At 35.4% G+C, this 18765-nt stretch overlaps 2 protein-coding genes across 7 annotated transcripts; both read right to left on the reverse strand.

Annotated features, from left to right (window-relative positions):
• Positions 1 to 1553: 1553 nt before the first annotated feature.
• LOC147397046 (HNH endonuclease) lies at positions 1554 to 10044 on the reverse strand. Of its 2 annotated transcripts, XM_086452446.1 has the most exons (7): positions 9536 to 10040; positions 8389 to 8443; positions 7457 to 7531; positions 7185 to 7276; positions 3452 to 3533; positions 2308 to 2391; positions 1554 to 1718 (listed from the first exon to the last, which is right to left on the reverse strand). In XM_086452446.1, the coding sequence occupies exons 1-7, from the start codon at positions 9850 to 9852 to the stop codon at positions 1593 to 1595; spliced, it is 831 nt and encodes a 276-aa protein (XP_086308572.1). In that variant the 5' UTR covers positions 9853 to 10040; the 3' UTR covers positions 1554 to 1592. The 2 variants fall into 2 exon arrangements, with proteins under 2 accessions (XP_086308572.1, XP_086308574.1); XM_086452448.1 differs by lacking the exon at positions 1554 to 1718 and having other exon boundaries at positions 3417 to 3533; positions 9536 to 10044.
• Positions 10045 to 11197: 1153 nt separating this feature from the next.
• On the reverse strand, positions 11198 to 17038 carry RGTB1 (RAB geranylgeranyl transferase beta subunit 1). 5 transcript variants are annotated; one of them, XM_086452453.1, is made up of 10 exons: positions 16904 to 17038; positions 16170 to 16245; positions 15937 to 16084; positions 15555 to 15671; positions 14946 to 15012; positions 13501 to 13649; positions 12428 to 12561; positions 12246 to 12344; positions 12023 to 12098; positions 11198 to 11540 (listed from the first exon to the last, which is right to left on the reverse strand). In XM_086452453.1, exons 2-10 carry the CDS (start codon positions 16221 to 16223, stop codon positions 11428 to 11430), a joined length of 957 nt encoding a protein of 318 aa, XP_086308579.1. In that variant the 5' UTR covers positions 16224 to 16245; positions 16904 to 17038; the 3' UTR covers positions 11198 to 11427. The 5 variants fall into 5 exon arrangements, with proteins under 5 accessions (XP_086308579.1, XP_086308576.1, XP_086308577.1 ...); XM_086452450.1 differs by having other exon boundaries at positions 15937 to 16087; positions 16904 to 17037; XM_086452451.1 differs by having other exon boundaries at positions 15937 to 16087; positions 16170 to 16242; positions 16904 to 16981.
• Between the last annotated feature and the right edge of the window lie 1727 nt (positions 17039 to 18765).

The raw sequence follows: 18765 nt of genomic DNA on the forward strand, positions 1-18765 counted from the left end.
TGGGGTTTTAAGACAAAAAATGTGGTAATCAATAATCGTTACCATCACATCAACAATGCTTATCCCAAAAAATTTGGGGTCGGCTCAACAAACTTTGTTCCTTAATTTAGTTCTGCTTAAATCCATGTCTTAAGTTGATTCATTTATATCCGCAATCACTACCTCAATCCACGTTTATTTGGTCTTCTTCTAGCTCTTTTAATACCATTAACTTGCACATGATTAGGCCACATCTCAATCGACTTTCCCTTAGTTTATTACCTACTCCTACAATTTCACAAATGCATTCACTTTAATTCCATTGCAGCCCTTAGCTTTGGTATGCTCAACCTATGAACATGTTTCTTCATCCAACATTCAGCTCCAAAAGCATAGCCAGTCTTATTGCAATCATATAAAATTTTCCCTTCAATTTGATTCGGATGGGCCAGTCAAATAGCACTCTAGAAGGCACCGCCACTTCACCCATCCAGCCCTAATTCTATGGAGAACGTCCTCTTCAATCTCTCCGTTCTCATGGAAAGAGAACCAAAATAATGAAAATGAAGTATTGTGATGGGATATCTTTGAAATATATCATATACCCACGGACAAGTGAATACATATGTTTAATGTTATATTTGCGAAAAATAGTAATTTCAATTAGAAAGGGGGCCAAACTCATAGTCTATGATAAATGTTAATCAATATGTTGCAATAAGGGAAGAAAGAATAATTGGAAGTGTCGTACTAAAGTCCAAGGAGTGTCGAAATTGAACATCGTTATCACACTCTTTTTAGAAGAGTCCATATAACATATCAAGAAAAGTCAAACAAGGTTTTCACACACTAAACATTTTTTTGGGATCGTTCATAGATTCTAATATATTCATGTAAAAAAAATATAGTATTTCACAAGTTCTTAATCTAAGTTACGGTAAATGATTTCCATTGGAAGATTTGTTTTAGGTATGCCTGAGAAGGTGGGATGATACTTTAGTAGTAGACTTAGTTGCACTTTTTCATTTGTTGTGCATCAAAGCAATGGGTTTTTTCTTGTCTTCAGAATGGATAGATTTTTTTACCCACATATTGTTATCAGTATGGAAGATTTTTCCAGAAATGAGGGCTGCGATTTTTTTTTTTATAAATGTAAGACAAATAATATGTCAACATAAGTTTAGCCAATTGAAACCTGCAATTATTTTATTTTCAGATTAAATTATCCAACATTTTTTTTTGGATAAGTGATAAAATAATCCAATATTTGACTTGTCAACACTGAGTGGCTGAACTTGCATGGAAACTAGCACTACAGAAATTGATGTTATGGAAATAATCAACCTTTCAATAACCCTTCCTTGCAATAATACTTTATTATCATCAAGAAAATGTAAGAAATCAGGTAAATTCACTTGAAAAAACTAACAAACTAACAAACAGTTGGTATAAATAAAATACATTTCTGTAAATTTTATAGTTAATGTACACGACTATAGGGAGGCTGCCATGAAAATTTAGATTGGATGATAAAATATGATAAATTTTTCAGGGCGGTTTTAGGCCATAACATGTACAGAGCACAGGAACATACCACTACACTGCAATCAATGTCATGGCTCTGAAGGAAGCTTTCCTATGTATTGGCGCCACTCGTCAGGCACACCTTTTCTCAACCTCAGAGACTTTAGAGCTGTACTTGTCAGTGGTATGGCAAGTATATCAAAGTCTTTTGGGGCCTGCAAGATCAACAACAATCAGCCCAGTTCCTAAGGGTGCAACATGGTTTGGTTTAGTGCCAAATTGGAACAGAACCGACAAAGGTCGGTTCTACTAAATCAGAACCAGAACCGAACCAAATTTCCCATAAAACTGAACCAAACCAATCCGAACAGAGGTCGGTTCGGTTCTATGGGTTGCCAATATCTTATAAACCCTCTTTGGAAGCAACATATTTTTACTGAACATGAAATTTCATATAGTAAGCCCATTAATCTATCTATATATAAAAAAGTCATTGATCTATTCGGAAAAAAAAAAAATATCATTAATATATGCCTTAACTCCTAAAAAGTAGTAAGTCATTAAGGGTTTGGTTTGGTTCAGTTTTGTACAAGCCCTGAACCAAGAACCAAACCAAATGGATCAGTTCTCCATTTTCTCAACCCAGAACCGAGCCACAAGATGTTCCAAACCAGCCCAAAGCTATCGGTTTGGTTTAAACCGGACCAAGTTGCACCCCCTACGGCAATTCCTACTTCATACATAAGACAATTTATTCTCTCATATAAGGAAGCAATGGCGATGAGAGAGAAAGCAAGAAGACACCTTGGGAACTTTAATCAGTTTCATATTTGCTTGCTCTAAAGTTTTCTGTCCTTTTCTTGAGTTGCATCTTGCACAAGCAGTCACCTACAATAAGGAATAATCTATATCAGAAAATATACTTCAAAGAAAATGTTGGGAAAAGAATCTCTACGAACGCATTATAACTGACTCCCATGAAAGTTTCCACAGATTTATAGGTGTTCAGACATTCTATTATTCTAGATCTTTCAACTCTCTCGTCCCATGGGTGCAAACCCCAATCCTCCAGTTTCTAAACAAACCTTTCCTTTCATATTCTGAATTTCCATCCCACTTCACAGCTGTAATTTTACCATGAATCTGAGCATTTCTCCAAGGATGAGGTGTCCATTCATCCCCATTTACCCAAAAAGATGGTTTCAAAGTGAACTTTCATGATTCCCCCCGTACAAGGGTTTTGGGCTGAGTAACCTTTAAAAAAGCAACATATGTAAAAATACCAATAAATTCTACGTAAGCAGTTTCACGAGTTTAGGGTTTTACTGTTTTGAGAATTTCTTGTTTAGATGGGAGCTTGTTAGTAGAGGGTGATTCCGGCTTGGAGTGGGTGGTGTCTGTTTGTTTTTTGTTAATACTTTTTTTTGTGCTATTGTTTGTTTTCTCTCTTTCTCTTTGTTTTGTTCTCCTCTGAGGACTTCTTGTCCTCCTCTAATAAAATTTTGGTTATCAAAAAAAAAAAAAAAAGAAACCAAGAAATTCAAATAGGGATATCAGATCGGCTTCCTTTAGGCAACTCATTGAACCACAATGAATCCACCTTGTCCCCATGACTCCAGGGGGCAGGACCATTATACTTCCATGATTCTCAAAACAAATGGTTTCATATGTTATAGAATTCACATCTTTGATAAGTTGGGCTACAAAACCTTTTTTTCTTTTTCAGAACTATCCATTTTTCCCCAAGTTACTTTCAAGTATAGGCATGTTAACAACAATATTCTGTGATTTGTGCAAAAGTTTACAAAACATGATTAAATACTACTAGTAATCTTGGTCTTCACATTTTGAGTAGGAAAGTAAATGATGTGTTAATATCATGCATGCACCCAAAACTAAGAAAGATGTGTTACATTAGGTAACTTCTAAAATCTTTATAATGCGTTACCAAATTTTCCCATTTCCATTCTCCACCTCGTGAAATTGGCAGAACATGGTCAATAGTCAGGTTCTCACGTGAGGAACAATACCTGTTGACAAAGGATATAACAGGTTAAACCCACAATATTTTATTATTTGTAACTGCTAAAATTGAAGAAAATTAAATTTGGAATGGAGAATTGGACATGAGCTTTATGATTAAGCAATCGAGAAATACTGAGAGGAAAAATAGGTCTGAGCTTGGAAGGTGTTCTCAAGTAAGGAATATATCTGTATCTCACAAACCTTAGATGAAATTAGAAGAATATAGTATTTCCATTTCCTTCTCAGTTCTAATTTGGCAGAAGTTAAGAATGATTTAGCCAAATGAAACCAAAGGAAATAACAAGAATACTTGTTCAAAGTGTGGAAAACAAAGCACTTCAAACAAAATGTGTAGGAAAAGAAAAGGAGTGAAGTTGACAAATAGCTACTATTTGGCATAGGGCAAAGAAAGTATTGGACCATGAATGAATCCCATCAAGTGGACAAATTACCTTCACAAGGTTTCCTCTTTCTTGCAATTATGACTCTACATTTGATCAAGTCTGGATACTTGATGGCATTGCCACACATCATATGCAATCACATAGGTCATACTTCAATGCTTATAAAGGATGTGAGGGTGGCAGGGTGTCAATGGGCAATGGCTGTAAAGGGCCAAGCGGTGTTGGTTAGTGCGTTGAGGATGTTTTGACAGGACAATTCAAATCTAAAAAACATTTGAACAATTGTACTCCTGGTTTAAAACAACGGTAACAAAAGAAATAGCAACCTTCATAACATGAATGCTCTGGACCCATTCCATTTATTGGAAACAATGACATTGTTATAGGTTGTTTTACATTTTATGATAGCCACCATAATGATTCATAACGACGTCATTTGAAAAATTCTTTTTTGTGGGGAAAAAATAAATCTCAAATAACACCATTATCTTAACTTTTTTGAAAAATATTGCCCATTATTTATAATAATTTAAGTTCAGAAAGTGTAGTTAAACATGTTATATATATATATATAATCTATGGTGGGACTGACTATTATGTGAGGCCATTTGGTTACCATTATAACGGAAATAACAGTGACGCCCGCTTGTCCATTCCTCTGTTATAACAGGTCTATTTAAAGTTTGATTACAAGTTCATAAGAAAGGTGCAGTGAAAGTAACCAAAGGTGCTTTATTGTCAACAACGGAGTTCAGTAAAAGCTGGGACAAGGATTTGATGATATATAATGGATTCTATCCAAAGAACTTGTACTAGCTATTTGAAGGTGGGTAAGAAAGTAGCATAACTTCCAGACTTTCAAGTGAGAAAATTGTTAAAATAAGCGCAGTTAACTACTAATGTTCCAACCAGTGTTACCTCATGCTTATACTTTTGGAATTTTTGTTATGCTGATACTTGTTGGCTGTTGGGCACTCCTCACCATGACACAACAATTCTGGACGTGTCTCATTTCGATACGATAAAATGAAGTGTCCTTTAGGAACAATAGTGTAAAATATTGCATGAAGTATTGCAACATTTAAATGAAAATGCTTGGGTCCTTCAAAATTATTTGCATGATATCGAATAATTTAAGTGTCAACACACACAGTTTAAATTTTCATCTATTTGCCAAGTAAGTTTTCCAACCAGTTCTCTAAAATTTGCTGTAGTTTTGTTTCACTAATACATGCATTATATCTAACATATCAAACAATTAGCATATCTTATTTTCAAATTTTTGTACATCACCATATTTGTTTGACTAATACATGCGTTATATCTAACATATCAAATAATTGCATATCTTAAAGGACTAGTGTTGAGGGAAGGATATCACCATATTCATCCTACTCTTAGTTTTTCAATTTTTATCTTTTGTACGGACATATCACTATATTCAATTTTTCAAAAGATGGTGTGCCAAACACCTGTCGACCTGTTGACAACTGGCACTCGTGCCACATGTTTAGGTAATACTAGTTCTAATTGAAAATTGGCTTGGTTGGGCAATGATCTACGCAAATGACCATTGACGAGCATTCTTGGAAGAGTAACTTCGAGGTGTATATTTGGTGGAACATGTTTGTGAATTTGATATTGGTTCTACTTATTTTAAAGTCATTGGACTCCAACACTTATCTCCATAATTCTATTTTTGTGTTGATTTCCTCTTTAGTCTCATCAATTAATACTACATCATCCACAAATAGCATACACCAAGGTTCTATGCTCTTAAATATGAGCGGTTACTTCACCTATTACTAGAGTAAACAAATACGAACTCTACGTCGACCCCCTGATGTAAATTAATTGTAACTGAGAACTAGGGTTTAAAACAAGTCGGGTTCAGGCCGGATATGAGCATGTCCATATCCATATCTGAATTTTTTATCTGGATGCATATTTGGACCCAAATCCGACTCGGATCCTACTAGCTAAAACCATATCCGAACCATTTTACTTTCATTAAATTCATATCCGGATCCAATTCGAGCGAATTAATTGATTCGGGTCAGATAATGTCAAACCGTTCAAGGTTATTTCAAATAAAATTGCTAAAAAGTGGCCAAATGGTTAGTTGAACTCAAGACCTCTCCATTTTGAAGAAAGGCCTTGACCACTAGACCCAACCATTGTTTGTTCATAAAAGATGGTTTGCAAAATATAAAAAATACAACTTCCAAAGTAATATATCATTGGGATCTTGACCGATATAAGGATTGATCTGTATCCGACCCGGATTTGACTTGGGTCAAGGGACATCAACTCATATCTGAACCATTTTTTAATTCGGATATACTTGATAGATCCAAACCCGCTAAATTAGGATTCAGATCACTCGGATTTTGGATAAAATCCATCCCATTTTACGCCCTACTGAGAGCTCATTTGTCTCCCCTCTATTTGCTTTCACACTAGTAACAAGCCGCTTAGACATATTTTTAATTATGTCAATATATCCATTCAGGGCTCATTTCCTTCCCACTATTCACTAAATTAACTCTTTTGGTACTTTATCATATGCTTTCTCTAGATTAATAAAAATCAAATGGACACTGATTAGGATTCATGTTAGGAGGTAGCAGATTCTTACATCGGCTGTCAACCTGACACAACTTTCCTCCAGTCCTCCTTTATCTGGACTTGGGATCGACACTATAGTGTAAAGGAAACACTACACAGGTAACACACATAAATAGAGCAAAGTATGCATCCATAGGGACTTTTGGGAAATTCCTTGGTAGAATCTTGTTTGGATATATTTGCTTCAATAGAAATTTCTGTTATCTTAAATAACCGAATATGTATTGTCTTGGCCCTATTTATATAGTAACACTTTTTTCTAGACTATCCTTCCATAGTTTTAGTTTTGAATTTACTCCCCTTCAGTTTCATCAACCAACACTATTATCAGCAAATAATGTACTCCAACGAACCTGTCCTTGAATATGAACTTAATCTATCCCTAACTAGTTTAGAATGGTCCATAAACTTAGAGAGTCGACTTGTAGTGCAAATCTGCTGGTACTGGAAACTCCAGTATCTTACCATCAACTAGTCTCACACTAGTTACTACTCTTGTCCATGTATAGTTGCCCATGTCTTCTTGTTTTCCAAATACCCACCAAACTCTATAGGAACTCCACATGCTTCTAAGTCAACAGTAAATTATCCAAAGAGTTGATACGTTTTTAGTGGATTACTTACTGACAACAGAAAGCATCTCGAAAATATATATTCTTTCGGCTGAGGTTTTGAGTGATTCTTCTTCTCTTGACAACCTGCAGTAAATGTGGAACCTGAAAGTAGGATGGGCTGTAGTAAGTTGAAATGGACTGATCATAATCTGTTGGAACAAATTGGTTAAAATATCAAAACGAGAAGTTAGAAGAATGGTAAGAGAAAAATAACAGCAAAAAAGTTAAAAAAAGTTAATGCATAGAACAATCTAATGACTCATAAATGTTTTGTTTACATACCCTTAAGACAGCTGGTATGTAGAAGGAACCTCTTGGAGAGTTTACAGTCTGATCATAATATTCAAGAACATCAGCCTGGACGGAAACGAGATCAGGAGTCAAACAAAATGGTGTCAATTAAAAACACATATCCCGTGAATGAAAACATACATAAAAGACATAGGATACATGCAATGGGATGGGAACAACATTTGGTGAGCTAGAAGAATTTTGAAACCGAAAAGCAACCTGATTGGATTACTTTTATCATCTAGTTAGTCAAAACTCTTTTGGACAGTCAAGGATTTGGAAAATGGTCCGGAAAAAAAATCATTATGTTTATCATCCAATCAGGTCATTGAGCCCATAGTGGACTCCAACACCCTATATCCATGCCAAGGACACCGAAGGTTGTTAGTAATCATTCTGGTGGGTTACCACAATAACTTCCTCTTCTTTAAATAAATAAATTTCCAAAAAGAGAATAAATTGTTGTAGTATGTGATATTGGTTTAAGGCCCAGGATCCTGACTCAAATCGACTAATGCCTATCCCAACTCGGATGAGTGCGATTTAAACAATCCCAGACTAATCTTGAGTTATTTCAATGGCCAAGTACAGTCCGAGTTTATGCTGTGTTGAGTCTAATTCAAGGTCGAGCCCGGACTGAACCCAATATCGTTGGCAAGTTCAAAGCTGAGTTAGACCCGATTCCAACCCAAATTAAAACTAATTAGACCAATTAAAGGTCAAATCCGAGTTGTTATTTGGTGACTGTGGTGTTTGGGTTTGTCCTGCAACAATCATGAGACAGCTCAAAACGGTTGCCACGTTTCATGCCAAGAAACTGGGAAACAAGCAACCACATTAGTAAATTTTAAAAAAAATGATCAGTAATTATCAAAGACATTAAATAGAATTAGAGAGACCATTAACTAGACAAACAATCTAACCTTCTCCATGAACTCCAAACAAATAGCACGCTTCCAACATACAACATTGACAGGCCTAGCAGTGGATTAGAAAAATCAGACATATTCAGTTCAACTTTATGGTATTAACCCATTTTCTTTTTATCAAAATATTTACTAATCAAAAGAAAAATTGAACACTAACAATTAAACCATTAACATTTTATAAAACTATTAATATGAATAGAATCACATGTTTACATTTTCAATATGCAAATGACATTACCCAGTCCAGATGATGTTAAGAAATCAAAACCCAATGAACTTCCTTTTAACTTATGAGACAAGGAAGTTAATCGGAAAAAATGGAGGAAATATCGAAAGCAAGGAACAACATTCAGAAACACAATAGAAAACTAAGGAAAGAAAATAAAATAAAGAACGGAAGCTGCCACTCCTTGCACCAAGGATTAAACATGAACTCATTTTTCTGGTTTCACTGCCTCCACTAACTCCTTCAACAAATACCTCGGTTACAACCACAAAATGTAGTACCTCCACAGACCTCAAACCCCTCAATCATTAAAAAATGATAAATTTCACAACTTACCATGATCCCAGTCATATGTTTGTTGGTTTTGTTGTACGAAAATATTAAACTAATCACAAATCCAATGGACATCTTCAATTTGAGATTAAGAAACTTCTTTTATTAAAAGTGGGTACCGCAGTTAGACCCACTCTCAACAATCAAAGCCCCTAAAAACTAAGGATGCTGGTTCCCTCCACTTTCATCATTGATCACCTCATTAAAAGCATTGAGATTTCAAAACTTTTCTCGTCGAAACAATCAATCAATTTACCAATTATGCTTAATTTCATAGGTAATCCCTTCAAATCTATTTAAAGCAATCGATCAACAACGCTGAAGTTCCCTGGATCAGTGCTTTTGGCTATGCTACTAGAAAGAAAATTGCATCATCACACAATACTAAATTTTAAATTTTCTTCAACAAAATTGAATGAGGATTCATATAAAACTAGAATCATTATAAAAAAACAGCTAAAATAGATTTAGATAAAACTCACATTAACAAAAATCTCAAACCAACAAATAAGAAAAATCAAATAATAATAAATTAACAAACTACCCACTAATCTAAAAAAGGAAAAATGAAAAATGGCCAACCTGTAAGAGATGTCCAAAACCAAGCCTCTAAAACAAGACAACTCATCCCTCTCAAACTCATCATCTTCATATTTAACTTCAACTTCCCCACCATCATTATCACTGAAACCACTTGATTTCTTCCCCAAAGAACTGAAAATCCTGCTAGACCCATAAAACCTGGCCTTGTTTCTGTGCAATTCAATGGGGTTGGTATCCATGAATCTATACCCGCCACCAACTTTACAATAAAATGGGTCTTTGGGTTCGAACCCAAAAGACACTCTTTCGCCACAGAAGAGCAGCTTTGCCCCTCCTTGAGCTGTGAAGTGCGCCATGGACGTTGTCGGTCTGCAGATGCCCTTAAAACTTCATTGAGAGAGAGAGAGAGAGAGAGGTTTTTCACCTTGATGGATCCCTCTGTGGTGACTCTGTTTCACGCATTGGAGAAGAGTGGAAGCAAAATTTTCTTTTGTTACGCAAGAGATTTTAGAACCACAAGTTCATGGTTTATGCCACTCGAATATCTCTTCAATCAACCTCACTCTCTTCAAACTTAATTGCTATCCACTTACTATAGTGGGGCTCACTAGGTTTGGTAGGGCTCGAGCCATATCGAGCCAAAATTGCCCTCAAAACACTCAACTTAAATCAACACCCAACTTGAGGACTAGCCTACGCAAAACCCAATTCAGGTCATGTTGGGTTAGTTCGATTGAGTCTGATTAATCAGGTTAGAATTATGATTGTGACGATTGTTCGAATGGGTTGGATTAATCAGTTTATATACGATCACATATAATGTTATGTCCCCAACATTGTTTCACGAGATCAAGACGTATCGCCCGAGCCATCTCAATATCAGGCATGGATGACACAAATAAATCAATTTTTCGTACGAGATTTAAAATCCATGCTCATTTTTCTACCAAATGTCTCAAATGTATCGGAAACTCGTTTGGACGAGACGAGATGCAAAACCGAGTTTTAAAACTATAGTCCCCCAGCTTGAAAAGGATTTTTCTTGTATAGTTCATTGAAAAAGATTTTGATTTTGGCTAGACACAATGGAACTACTCAGAAGCTTCGGTGCTTTTAGTTTGGGTTTTGGTTTTCAATTTTGATTATTGTAATCAAGTTATAGAAATTAGTCGTTTCTGGTTCTGATTATGGATTGTCATAATCAAATTATAAAAAAACTAAATTTCGAAATAAAAAATCTTGTTTAGTTACACTATTTCAGAAATTTGATTTTATAATCCAAAAACTCGTAATCTTGTCTGGCTAACAATGTTTTGAACATTGATAATATGAATAAAATTATCTAATTATGAGAGTATTAATAATTATCCTATACATTGAAGATGATGAATTTTGTGAAGAAATAAAAATTAAAGAATTTGAATCAGAGATTAAATACAAGGGTATTTTAGATCATTTTCTATTAATTTGCAAAGGCTAACAATTATGATGATCCATCTATAGTAGGGTTTTTGTTTCCTTTTTTGCAACCATTAATCATCATACATCTTGTGTGATCTCTCAAAGAAATCCTTCTTGTTTATCATCTGACCCTCTGTAATGTCTTCGAAATATTTTTTTAGATCCACTATAACTCAATAGGGCTGATCTTTTGCTAGACCAATATGCAAACAATATGCTTTGATTGGGGGTTTCCAAAAATTAGATTTTAACAGTTTTCAACTAAGTAAGATATTTGTATTAAAAAAACACAAGATTCATAAGTTATACAAATAAGTGCTTGGAACCTTGACAATGACTCACTCAACTTCAAGGTTTAATGAGAGTAGTGTTCTTCTACTTGGGATTCATCTGAACGAGGCCTTCGATTCCATATATCTATGAAAAAGAATGTGTACCAAAAGATGAAAACTATGTAAAGACAGATTTCATTAGACTTGGACCGATCCCTTTCTGCCAAAGAGAATTCTATTTACAACGTCAACAGGCAAAGCATAAGCTGGGTCTAAAGCTTTCAATCCAGGGTATTCAAGAAGTGAAAGTCCTGCACCAACACCAAACAAGAGAAACATATGAGACAACATATTCAATGATATGGAAGCTGTTAATCAAATAGGAATGAGGAATGCACATGTCAGGACACAAGCGAGCGAGCCACCCAGCTCAGCCATTGTATGCTGTGGCACAACATCCAAGAAAGTTGGGACCCACAGTGCAACAGAGGAGCCCGGTAAAGGAGATTTTATGGGCAGGTCAAGAACGGAGTTAATAGGATGGTCATCATACTTCTTCTATGGTAAGATAAATGTTGGTGAAAGCTCTAGAAAACAAGACGGAAAGAAGTCTAAAGATTAAGAACAGATATTTATTGACCAAAAAGAGACCTCCATGGTTGGACCACTAAAAGGTGGATTCACACCCTTGGATGGGTGCTTTATAACTTTGGCACATCACCTCCTGAGAATTCCTCTTTAAGAGAATAGTTAATTGGTAAGAAAAAAAATAAGGAATTTGAGCTATTTGTACCTGCAACACCAAAATATGTATGGAAAACATCAACGGCATCATCTGGCCTATCCGAAATTCCTCCATTCTCCTTGTCCTGCATGTTCGTTCAACAACGAGCACCATCAACTCAGTACACATTGACACTGAAAGATTTTAACAACTTTGAAACTTCAAAAAAGGGTGCCAAGTTCAACATTACATTATTTCCAAGAAATAACTTCAAAACTACTGAAATGTGTACCTGACAGTCTAAGATGAACTTTGCAAGCTTGTCCTTGTCTATCCAATGTACTCTATCAATCATAGTTAGGCTTGAAAGAACCCACCAAGAGTAACAGACCTGAAACCAACAGGTGGATAATAATTTATGAGAAATAGGGTAGAATAGCGTCCAAGAGAAAAGAACGGTTTCAAAAATCTCACATCAGGAAGCTTCTCTGGGCGACCATTTAGACCTCCAGACTTAACTTGTCTCTCACATAACCACCACCCAAGAAGGTCCTTGTCAATATGATGTAGAGAACCCGTTAAAGCAAGTGCACCCACACAGCAGAAGACTACAGTCACAAAATCCAAGAGTTGACCGAATTATGAAAGCTTGGTGTTTAAATGATGGGCAGCGAACATGCCCTGCCTAATTATAAAATTCATTGGTTCATTTTAGGTTGCTGAAATTGACTTGGTCAAAGTGATTGGATAGCGAAGCAAACCCTTATAAACTAGTAAAAAAAAGAACCTCAAATAGGTTTTCATCCAAGCAAGTTTGTCCACCTTAGACTGACTAAGCCATGTCAACTATAAGCATGTATAGACCACAGTTAGTAGGCGAGAGATACAACTAGTGACTATAACTTAACATTGTCAAATCAAGTGTCAGATATTTCAGGATTCTAAATTCTCTCTATACCTATTTCCCTTCATCACTTTCTACAGGAATTAATTGTCAAGTTCTCATATCCAAGGTATCTCAAGAATGAGCTCCAAGGCTTCCCAAGTCAAAGAAACCAGAGCATATTTATAAATAGTAGAACTAAACAAACTTAGGTATGATGCTACGACAACTAAACTGTCTACCATGTTGTCTAGCAGAAGACATGTCAACTTCATGACAAACAATCAAGAATAGTGAAAATAACTTCAAAATCTCATCTAGTAAGAACAAGGAAGGAAAATTTAACACAGTAGATCCCTATGGCAAAATAATTTGATAGAAAGAAGCCTTATTTTTCACGGTAATTGTACTTAGAAGGGATGAGATCCAAACAAAGAAGTAATGCTTATACTCCCAAGATCGAACTTTTGTGGCAGTAAGTTGAGTAATTTAACGTGAATAGCAGCTACAAAGCATGGAAGTATTTAACATGTTTGAAGTCACGGAGTTTCCAACCCAGAAAGATCAAGTAACATCACACAATAAAAGAAAAAGAAAAGAAAAGAAGCTCCATTTGCGAACTACAAATAAAAAATTCAGAATCAATAAAAATCATACAACATACTTTGTCCTGCATGTGACTCCCCACCAGGTGTGCATCCAAATCCACCATCCAGATTTTTACAGCTCACAATGTAATTCACAGCCTTTTCCACATTGATTTTATCTAAACAATGCAATAACGAAAGGCAGCATATTGCAATATAAGAAAATCTACAAAGAGGAGAAACAGAGTTAGTAACAAGACTTCTGCGTATTTTTGATAATGCAACTAAAGCACACAAATGATAGAAATCTGTGCCTAAGAAAAACAGGGGTTTGGGGATTAAAAGTTTAAGATTGAATAATAGAGCACTTTTAGGCAAGTGATTATGGAGGTTTAGAGAGGAGAGGGGTAGTTTGTGGAGGAGGGTAATTCAGGCTAAATACAGGGAGAAGAGGCTAAATTGGTATAGTAGTAAAGCAAAAGGCAGGTGCAGTATGTGGAAGGGGATCCTCAAGGTAGTAGAGCAGCTTGATAGAGATATTAAATTTAGAGTGGGCTCAAGGGTTAGAATTGGGTTCAAGGAAGATAGATGGTGTGGCAATTCGACTCTGTCAATACAATATCGATCCTTGTACACTTGTTCATTGAAGAAGAATTGCTCGATTCAACATTGTCTAATTCGCAACTAAGGGTTCAGGAGAAATTTTAATAATTGAGAGCTAACAAAGGTGGCATCTTTCCTTGATTTCGTAAATTCTTGTCAATTCAGGGAGAACGAACATGACAAGAGGGAATGGATCAAGGCTAAAGATAAGAGATTCTCTGTCGTTCTTTTTATAAGTCCCTTCTGCCTCCGCCAGATTGTTCCTTCTCGGAGTCTATCATTTGATCAAAGTTAGTTCCTTCTAAGGTCTCCTTTTGTGTTTGGTTAGCTTCCTTAGGGAGGATTTTAACTATGGACAATTTGATTGTCCGGAGCTGCATTACTGCTAATTTTTGTCCCCTTTGTACGAGGGATGGGGAATCTTTTGATCACACCTAAATTCATTGTTCCTTCTCTCGGGATATTTGGTCTCTCTTCCTTGTCCAGTTCCAGATTTAGTGGGTCTTACCACACAATTTCTTCTCTTTGTTAGAAGGGTTGGCTAATAACTCCCTAAAAAAAGGCACCTTTGGGCTATTCTTCCCTCGGCTATTGCTTGGGGACTTTGGAAAGAGAGAACTAACAAAGTGTTCCAGGATAAGGTAAGGAGTTCTCAAGGCATTTTCATGGAGATACGTGACTATTTGTACCTTTGATCCAAATTAAGCAAGGATTTCTTTCGATGATTTTGGGTTTAGATGGGATTCTATTTGTAATATGTGTAGTAGTTTCCTTTTCTTGTTTATTCTTGCTTTTCCTTTCTTAGGGGGCTACCTCAGCCTCATTCTTTTGTATTTATGTTGCTTTTTCCCTTCTTAATATTATTTTACACTGAACAAAAAAAAAGAGAGACAGAAATCACAAGGAAAGAAGAAAGTACCGAGTATCAACTTCACCCCACATGTCCCCAGAGAAGGATCCATCTTCATTCTGCAGCTCCACAACATCTGATTTCAATATCAAGTGGAACAAGAAATGAATGGAACTAAACTACATCCTTTTAAGTTGAAAACCCAAATTATAAAACAGATCCACATGTAGATTTCATAAATGGGACCAAGCTACAATTCTCTTCTTTTTATCCATTTTGTTCTGATTTGCTCAGGTTAAAATCCTGCTAGATGAGATAAGGCTGCTATGTTTACATGATTAACAGCATTGCAATCCACAACTAAAAGTCCATAGGACAAGCAAAACTCTCTTATTTAATTGTACCAAGAGTACACCACATGGTTTGAAAGTAAAGCAGTTCAAAAATTCAGGTCAGAGTGACTACCTACAACACAAAATCAAGACTTTCTTATTTCCTCCAATAATTTGATACAACTAAATTTTTTAAGGACTTAAAAGTGTTCATTCCAAAAATGTTGTTAGAATGTATTAATGTCTAATGGATAGAAAGATGTATTAGTTGCACATGTTGAAGCATGACTGAGAAGTCTCCTAACCAAAGAGATCAAACCCTAGTAAAGCATGCCCTGAAGGATACAATTTGCTAGCTTTTCGATGTCAAGCACATCTAGCTTGTCAAGCAGAACCAAAATTTGCACTGCACTAAGCGTATACAAAATGTGGGGATCATGCCCAACGTTACCAGCAAAGCCACCTGTAGAAGACAATAGACCATATCATGTTTCATGTTTTATAAATTTATTAGCATATGATTGATTAATATATTGCTCTTTTGAGTGAAAATTTACTATCTCAATACTTAAAAATGCTAAATCAAGTTAATGTGTAGCCTAACAGATGATTATATAATCCAATTTGACATTCATAGATCAGCTTTATTGTCTACATATGGCTAATTTGTGGGTATTTTCTAATGGATTAGAAGTTAAAACCAAAGGAAAAAAGATTAGTTCATAAACCAGATTCGTGTTGGCACTGCATGACCCATGAAACAACTTCATCTTTATCCACAACTGCGAGCTTTCCCAGAATATCCAAGGTGGTCAAGCCCCAATATGCACCGCTCATCCTTAGATGCTCCATCACCACGGATTCAAAATCATCCTTCTTCTGGAGACAAAATTAGGCAAAATTGAAAAGTGGGTAATTCATTATCTGACAGTATATGACATTGCAAGCTAACATTACAAACCTTTTCGACTGACAAAACATATCGGACGTGTTTCTCCACTTCAAGTTCCCCCATTGAATCCCTTTAAAAGAAGCTTCTACACATCAAACCATAGTTTCAAATCATAGCTAAGAAATAATGAAAGATATTCAATCAATGATATTTATATGGCATCTCAAAAGGGGAAAAGATGAACATGAGGTTATCACACTAATGCAAATAAATCTCGAGATATGAAATCTTTCACACAAAAGTCAAAACTAACAAGAGGGTAGAACTCCAGATTGTGCTGCTGTTGAATTTGATGAAATAAAGTGTGTGACGTGTCGAATTGACTTTGCTTCTAAATGCTTACAATATATGTTTGGATTCAAATTTTTATAAAAGCATTCCAACTTGAAGTGGTCTTCGATTTGAAAGAAAAAGCAACCCTTGTAGGGCTACGGTTTCCATGCAAAAATGTTCAAATAGATTAAGGGCTACGGAATACGGAACGATTTTCATTAGTCTAAAAATTACACTCGATTACGGTTCAATCTTGCAAATCAGTTACTCAATTCGAGCTCTGATGCTTCAGCTAGTAAAATTTACACTCGATTAAGGGTTTGAATCCCCTTTCACATAGAAAGAGAGAGAGAGAGAGAGTGTGTGTGTGTGTTTTCTTAAAATTGGCAGAAACCATTAATGGAGCTCATAATTTTCTACACCATGCAGCAAGACAAAGATCCATAGAAAGAGAGAGAGGTGGCGCACACCTATGTCGATGTCAAGTGACGCTCGTATGCGACCTCTTCGCTGTCGTCGAGCTCTGTGCGATTCCTCCTTAATTCTAATTTCTATTTGTTTTTATTTTTACTGAGGTTATAATAAGTAAAACTTGGGTGCCAATAGAAGTTTTCTTTCATAAGTTTTGAGAGCTGCGATTGGTACCCAACTTTTACTTATTACACCCTAATTTCAACCATTCATTTATTTTTTGGGGATTTTTTTCAAAACATGTGCAACTTATGTCCAAATTCCTATTTTGGTACACTTTTCATTTTAATTCCCAAAACATGCATTTCAAGTGAATTTTGTCATTTTTATAATCAATGAATTCGTAGATATTAAAAGTGATGGACACACAAGTTGGTAGGTTATAAAAATGATGAATCCGTTTTGGGACTTAAAATGAACAATGTATCGAATTCATAATTTCTTCATATTCAACACACGAAATAGAGATTCACCCTATTCTTTTAGGAAAAATTACCACTTCATGTGCTGAACATGACAAAATTCCAAGTCTAGTACATTGTTCATTTTAATTCTCAAAACACATTTTCGATCAAGTTCACTAATAGGTAATCTAATTTAAAGTGACGAACTCATTGATAATTACTGGCAATCTTGCCGTTAAAAAATACGGACATTTGTCTTTGAATTTACCAGTGAGATCGTTAGTTTATGTTTAATGGGGTATGATAAGTAAAGTTGGGGTGCCAATAGAAACTTTCTTTTGTTTAAGAATCGGCCAACAAATAAAAGGGAATTTGACCGTAAATCTAAGTTGCTTTTTTTCTGGATGACTTAACATTGAAGATTTAATTTGGATCCGTTCAAACCTGACTTCCCCTTCAACACTGCAGACATGGAAGTGTGCAAGAAACCATTGATTGGTTTCCTCGAGATACAAGAAAAAAAAATCAATGATTTTCTGCACACACTACCATGTCAGCACAGTGTTGAAGGAAGTCAATTCAGCATTTTCCTTTAAATTTTTTCCAAATTTTTATTTAGTAATATAAGTATCGAAGAGAATTTTGAAAAAGAAAGAAAAAGAATCTCAAAATTTCACCCTTAATCATCATAAAAGCAAGTAAAGGGGGTGAACCCAATCTTGGTTTTGAGTTTTACAATTATAATAAATAAATAAAACCTAGCAAAATTGATCAAAATCAGCCCTAGACTATATAATACAATATTTCAGTTGGGATAAAAGCCAATACAGTCTCGAATGATATATTTTGAGACAATTTGGATTTGTGCGAGACACTGATCAAGTAGAACTTCACCTTGGCACGTCAAGGAAGCTCAACTTTCTCTACCACTCAATCAAGACGTGTGAAGATAATCACATTCACCATCATGTAAGCTACCAATCATAAGCATTTAATATTGCAAAAGTTATGGACAATTGCTAACTTACATCCTTACAACACCGTTGTCAAGGTTGCGTGTAACATGAAACCATGTGCAGGGATTGGCAAGGGTAGTATCCCACTAAGTTGGATTTTAAGTTACCCAATGCATCATCACCTGTTGACAAATTCAAGCTGATATTCTAAATATTAATAACTCAAAACTCACAAATCTTCAGGGGTAAAAAGGTAAATAATCTCAAAATCAAGATACTATATTTAACCTAACAATTGGTGTATTAGCATCTTCAATTTATCAGGTGAAGCCATTAGATGATACAGAAAGGGACATCTCGAAAGCTTGGGAATTTAAATAACCTAATCAGTAATTTAAATTACCAAATTTGCACCACATCACAACTCTTTGCATATGGTTTTTTGCCCAAATGAAAAGATGTATAAATTGAACCAGAACCCACCAATCAAATCAACACAAG

This window comes from Akebia trifoliata, chromosome 8 (assembly GCF_017979445.1).
Source record: "Akebia trifoliata isolate Shusen 1 chromosome 8, ASM1797944v1, whole genome shotgun sequence".
Lineage (NCBI taxonomy): Eukaryota > Viridiplantae > Streptophyta > Magnoliopsida > Ranunculales > Lardizabalaceae > Akebia > Akebia trifoliata.

What these genes read in the sequence shown, in the direction of transcription:
- RGTB1 (XM_086452450.1), bottom strand. Translation starts at nt 16,223, where the DNA reads ATGGGGGAACTTGAAGTGGAGAAACACGTCCGATATGTTTTGTCAGTC. An exon ending in ATGTTTTGTCAGTCGAAAAG is followed by an intron (nt 16,088 to 16,169) that starts GTTTGTAATGTT and finishes TTTTGTCTCCAG; the next exon opens with AAGAAGGATGATTTTGAATC. An exon ending in AGTTCATCTTAGACTGTCAG is followed by an intron (nt 12,099 to 12,245) that starts GTACACATTTCA and finishes ACGAACATGCAG; the next exon opens with GACAAGGAGAATGGAGGAAT.
- LOC147397046 (XM_086452446.1), bottom strand. Translation starts at nt 9,852, where the DNA reads ATGGCGCACTTCACAGCTCAAGGAGGGGCAAAGCTGCTCTTCTGTGGC. An exon ending in GTTTTGGACATCTCTTACAG is followed by an intron (nt 8,444 to 9,535) that starts GTTGGCCATTTT and finishes ATCCACTGCTAG; the next exon opens with GCCTGTCAATGTTGTATGTT. An exon ending in GTTTGGAGTTCATGGAGAAG is followed by an intron (nt 7,532 to 8,388) that starts GTTAGATTGTTT and finishes GTTTCCGTCCAG; the next exon opens with GCTGATGTTCTTGAATATTA.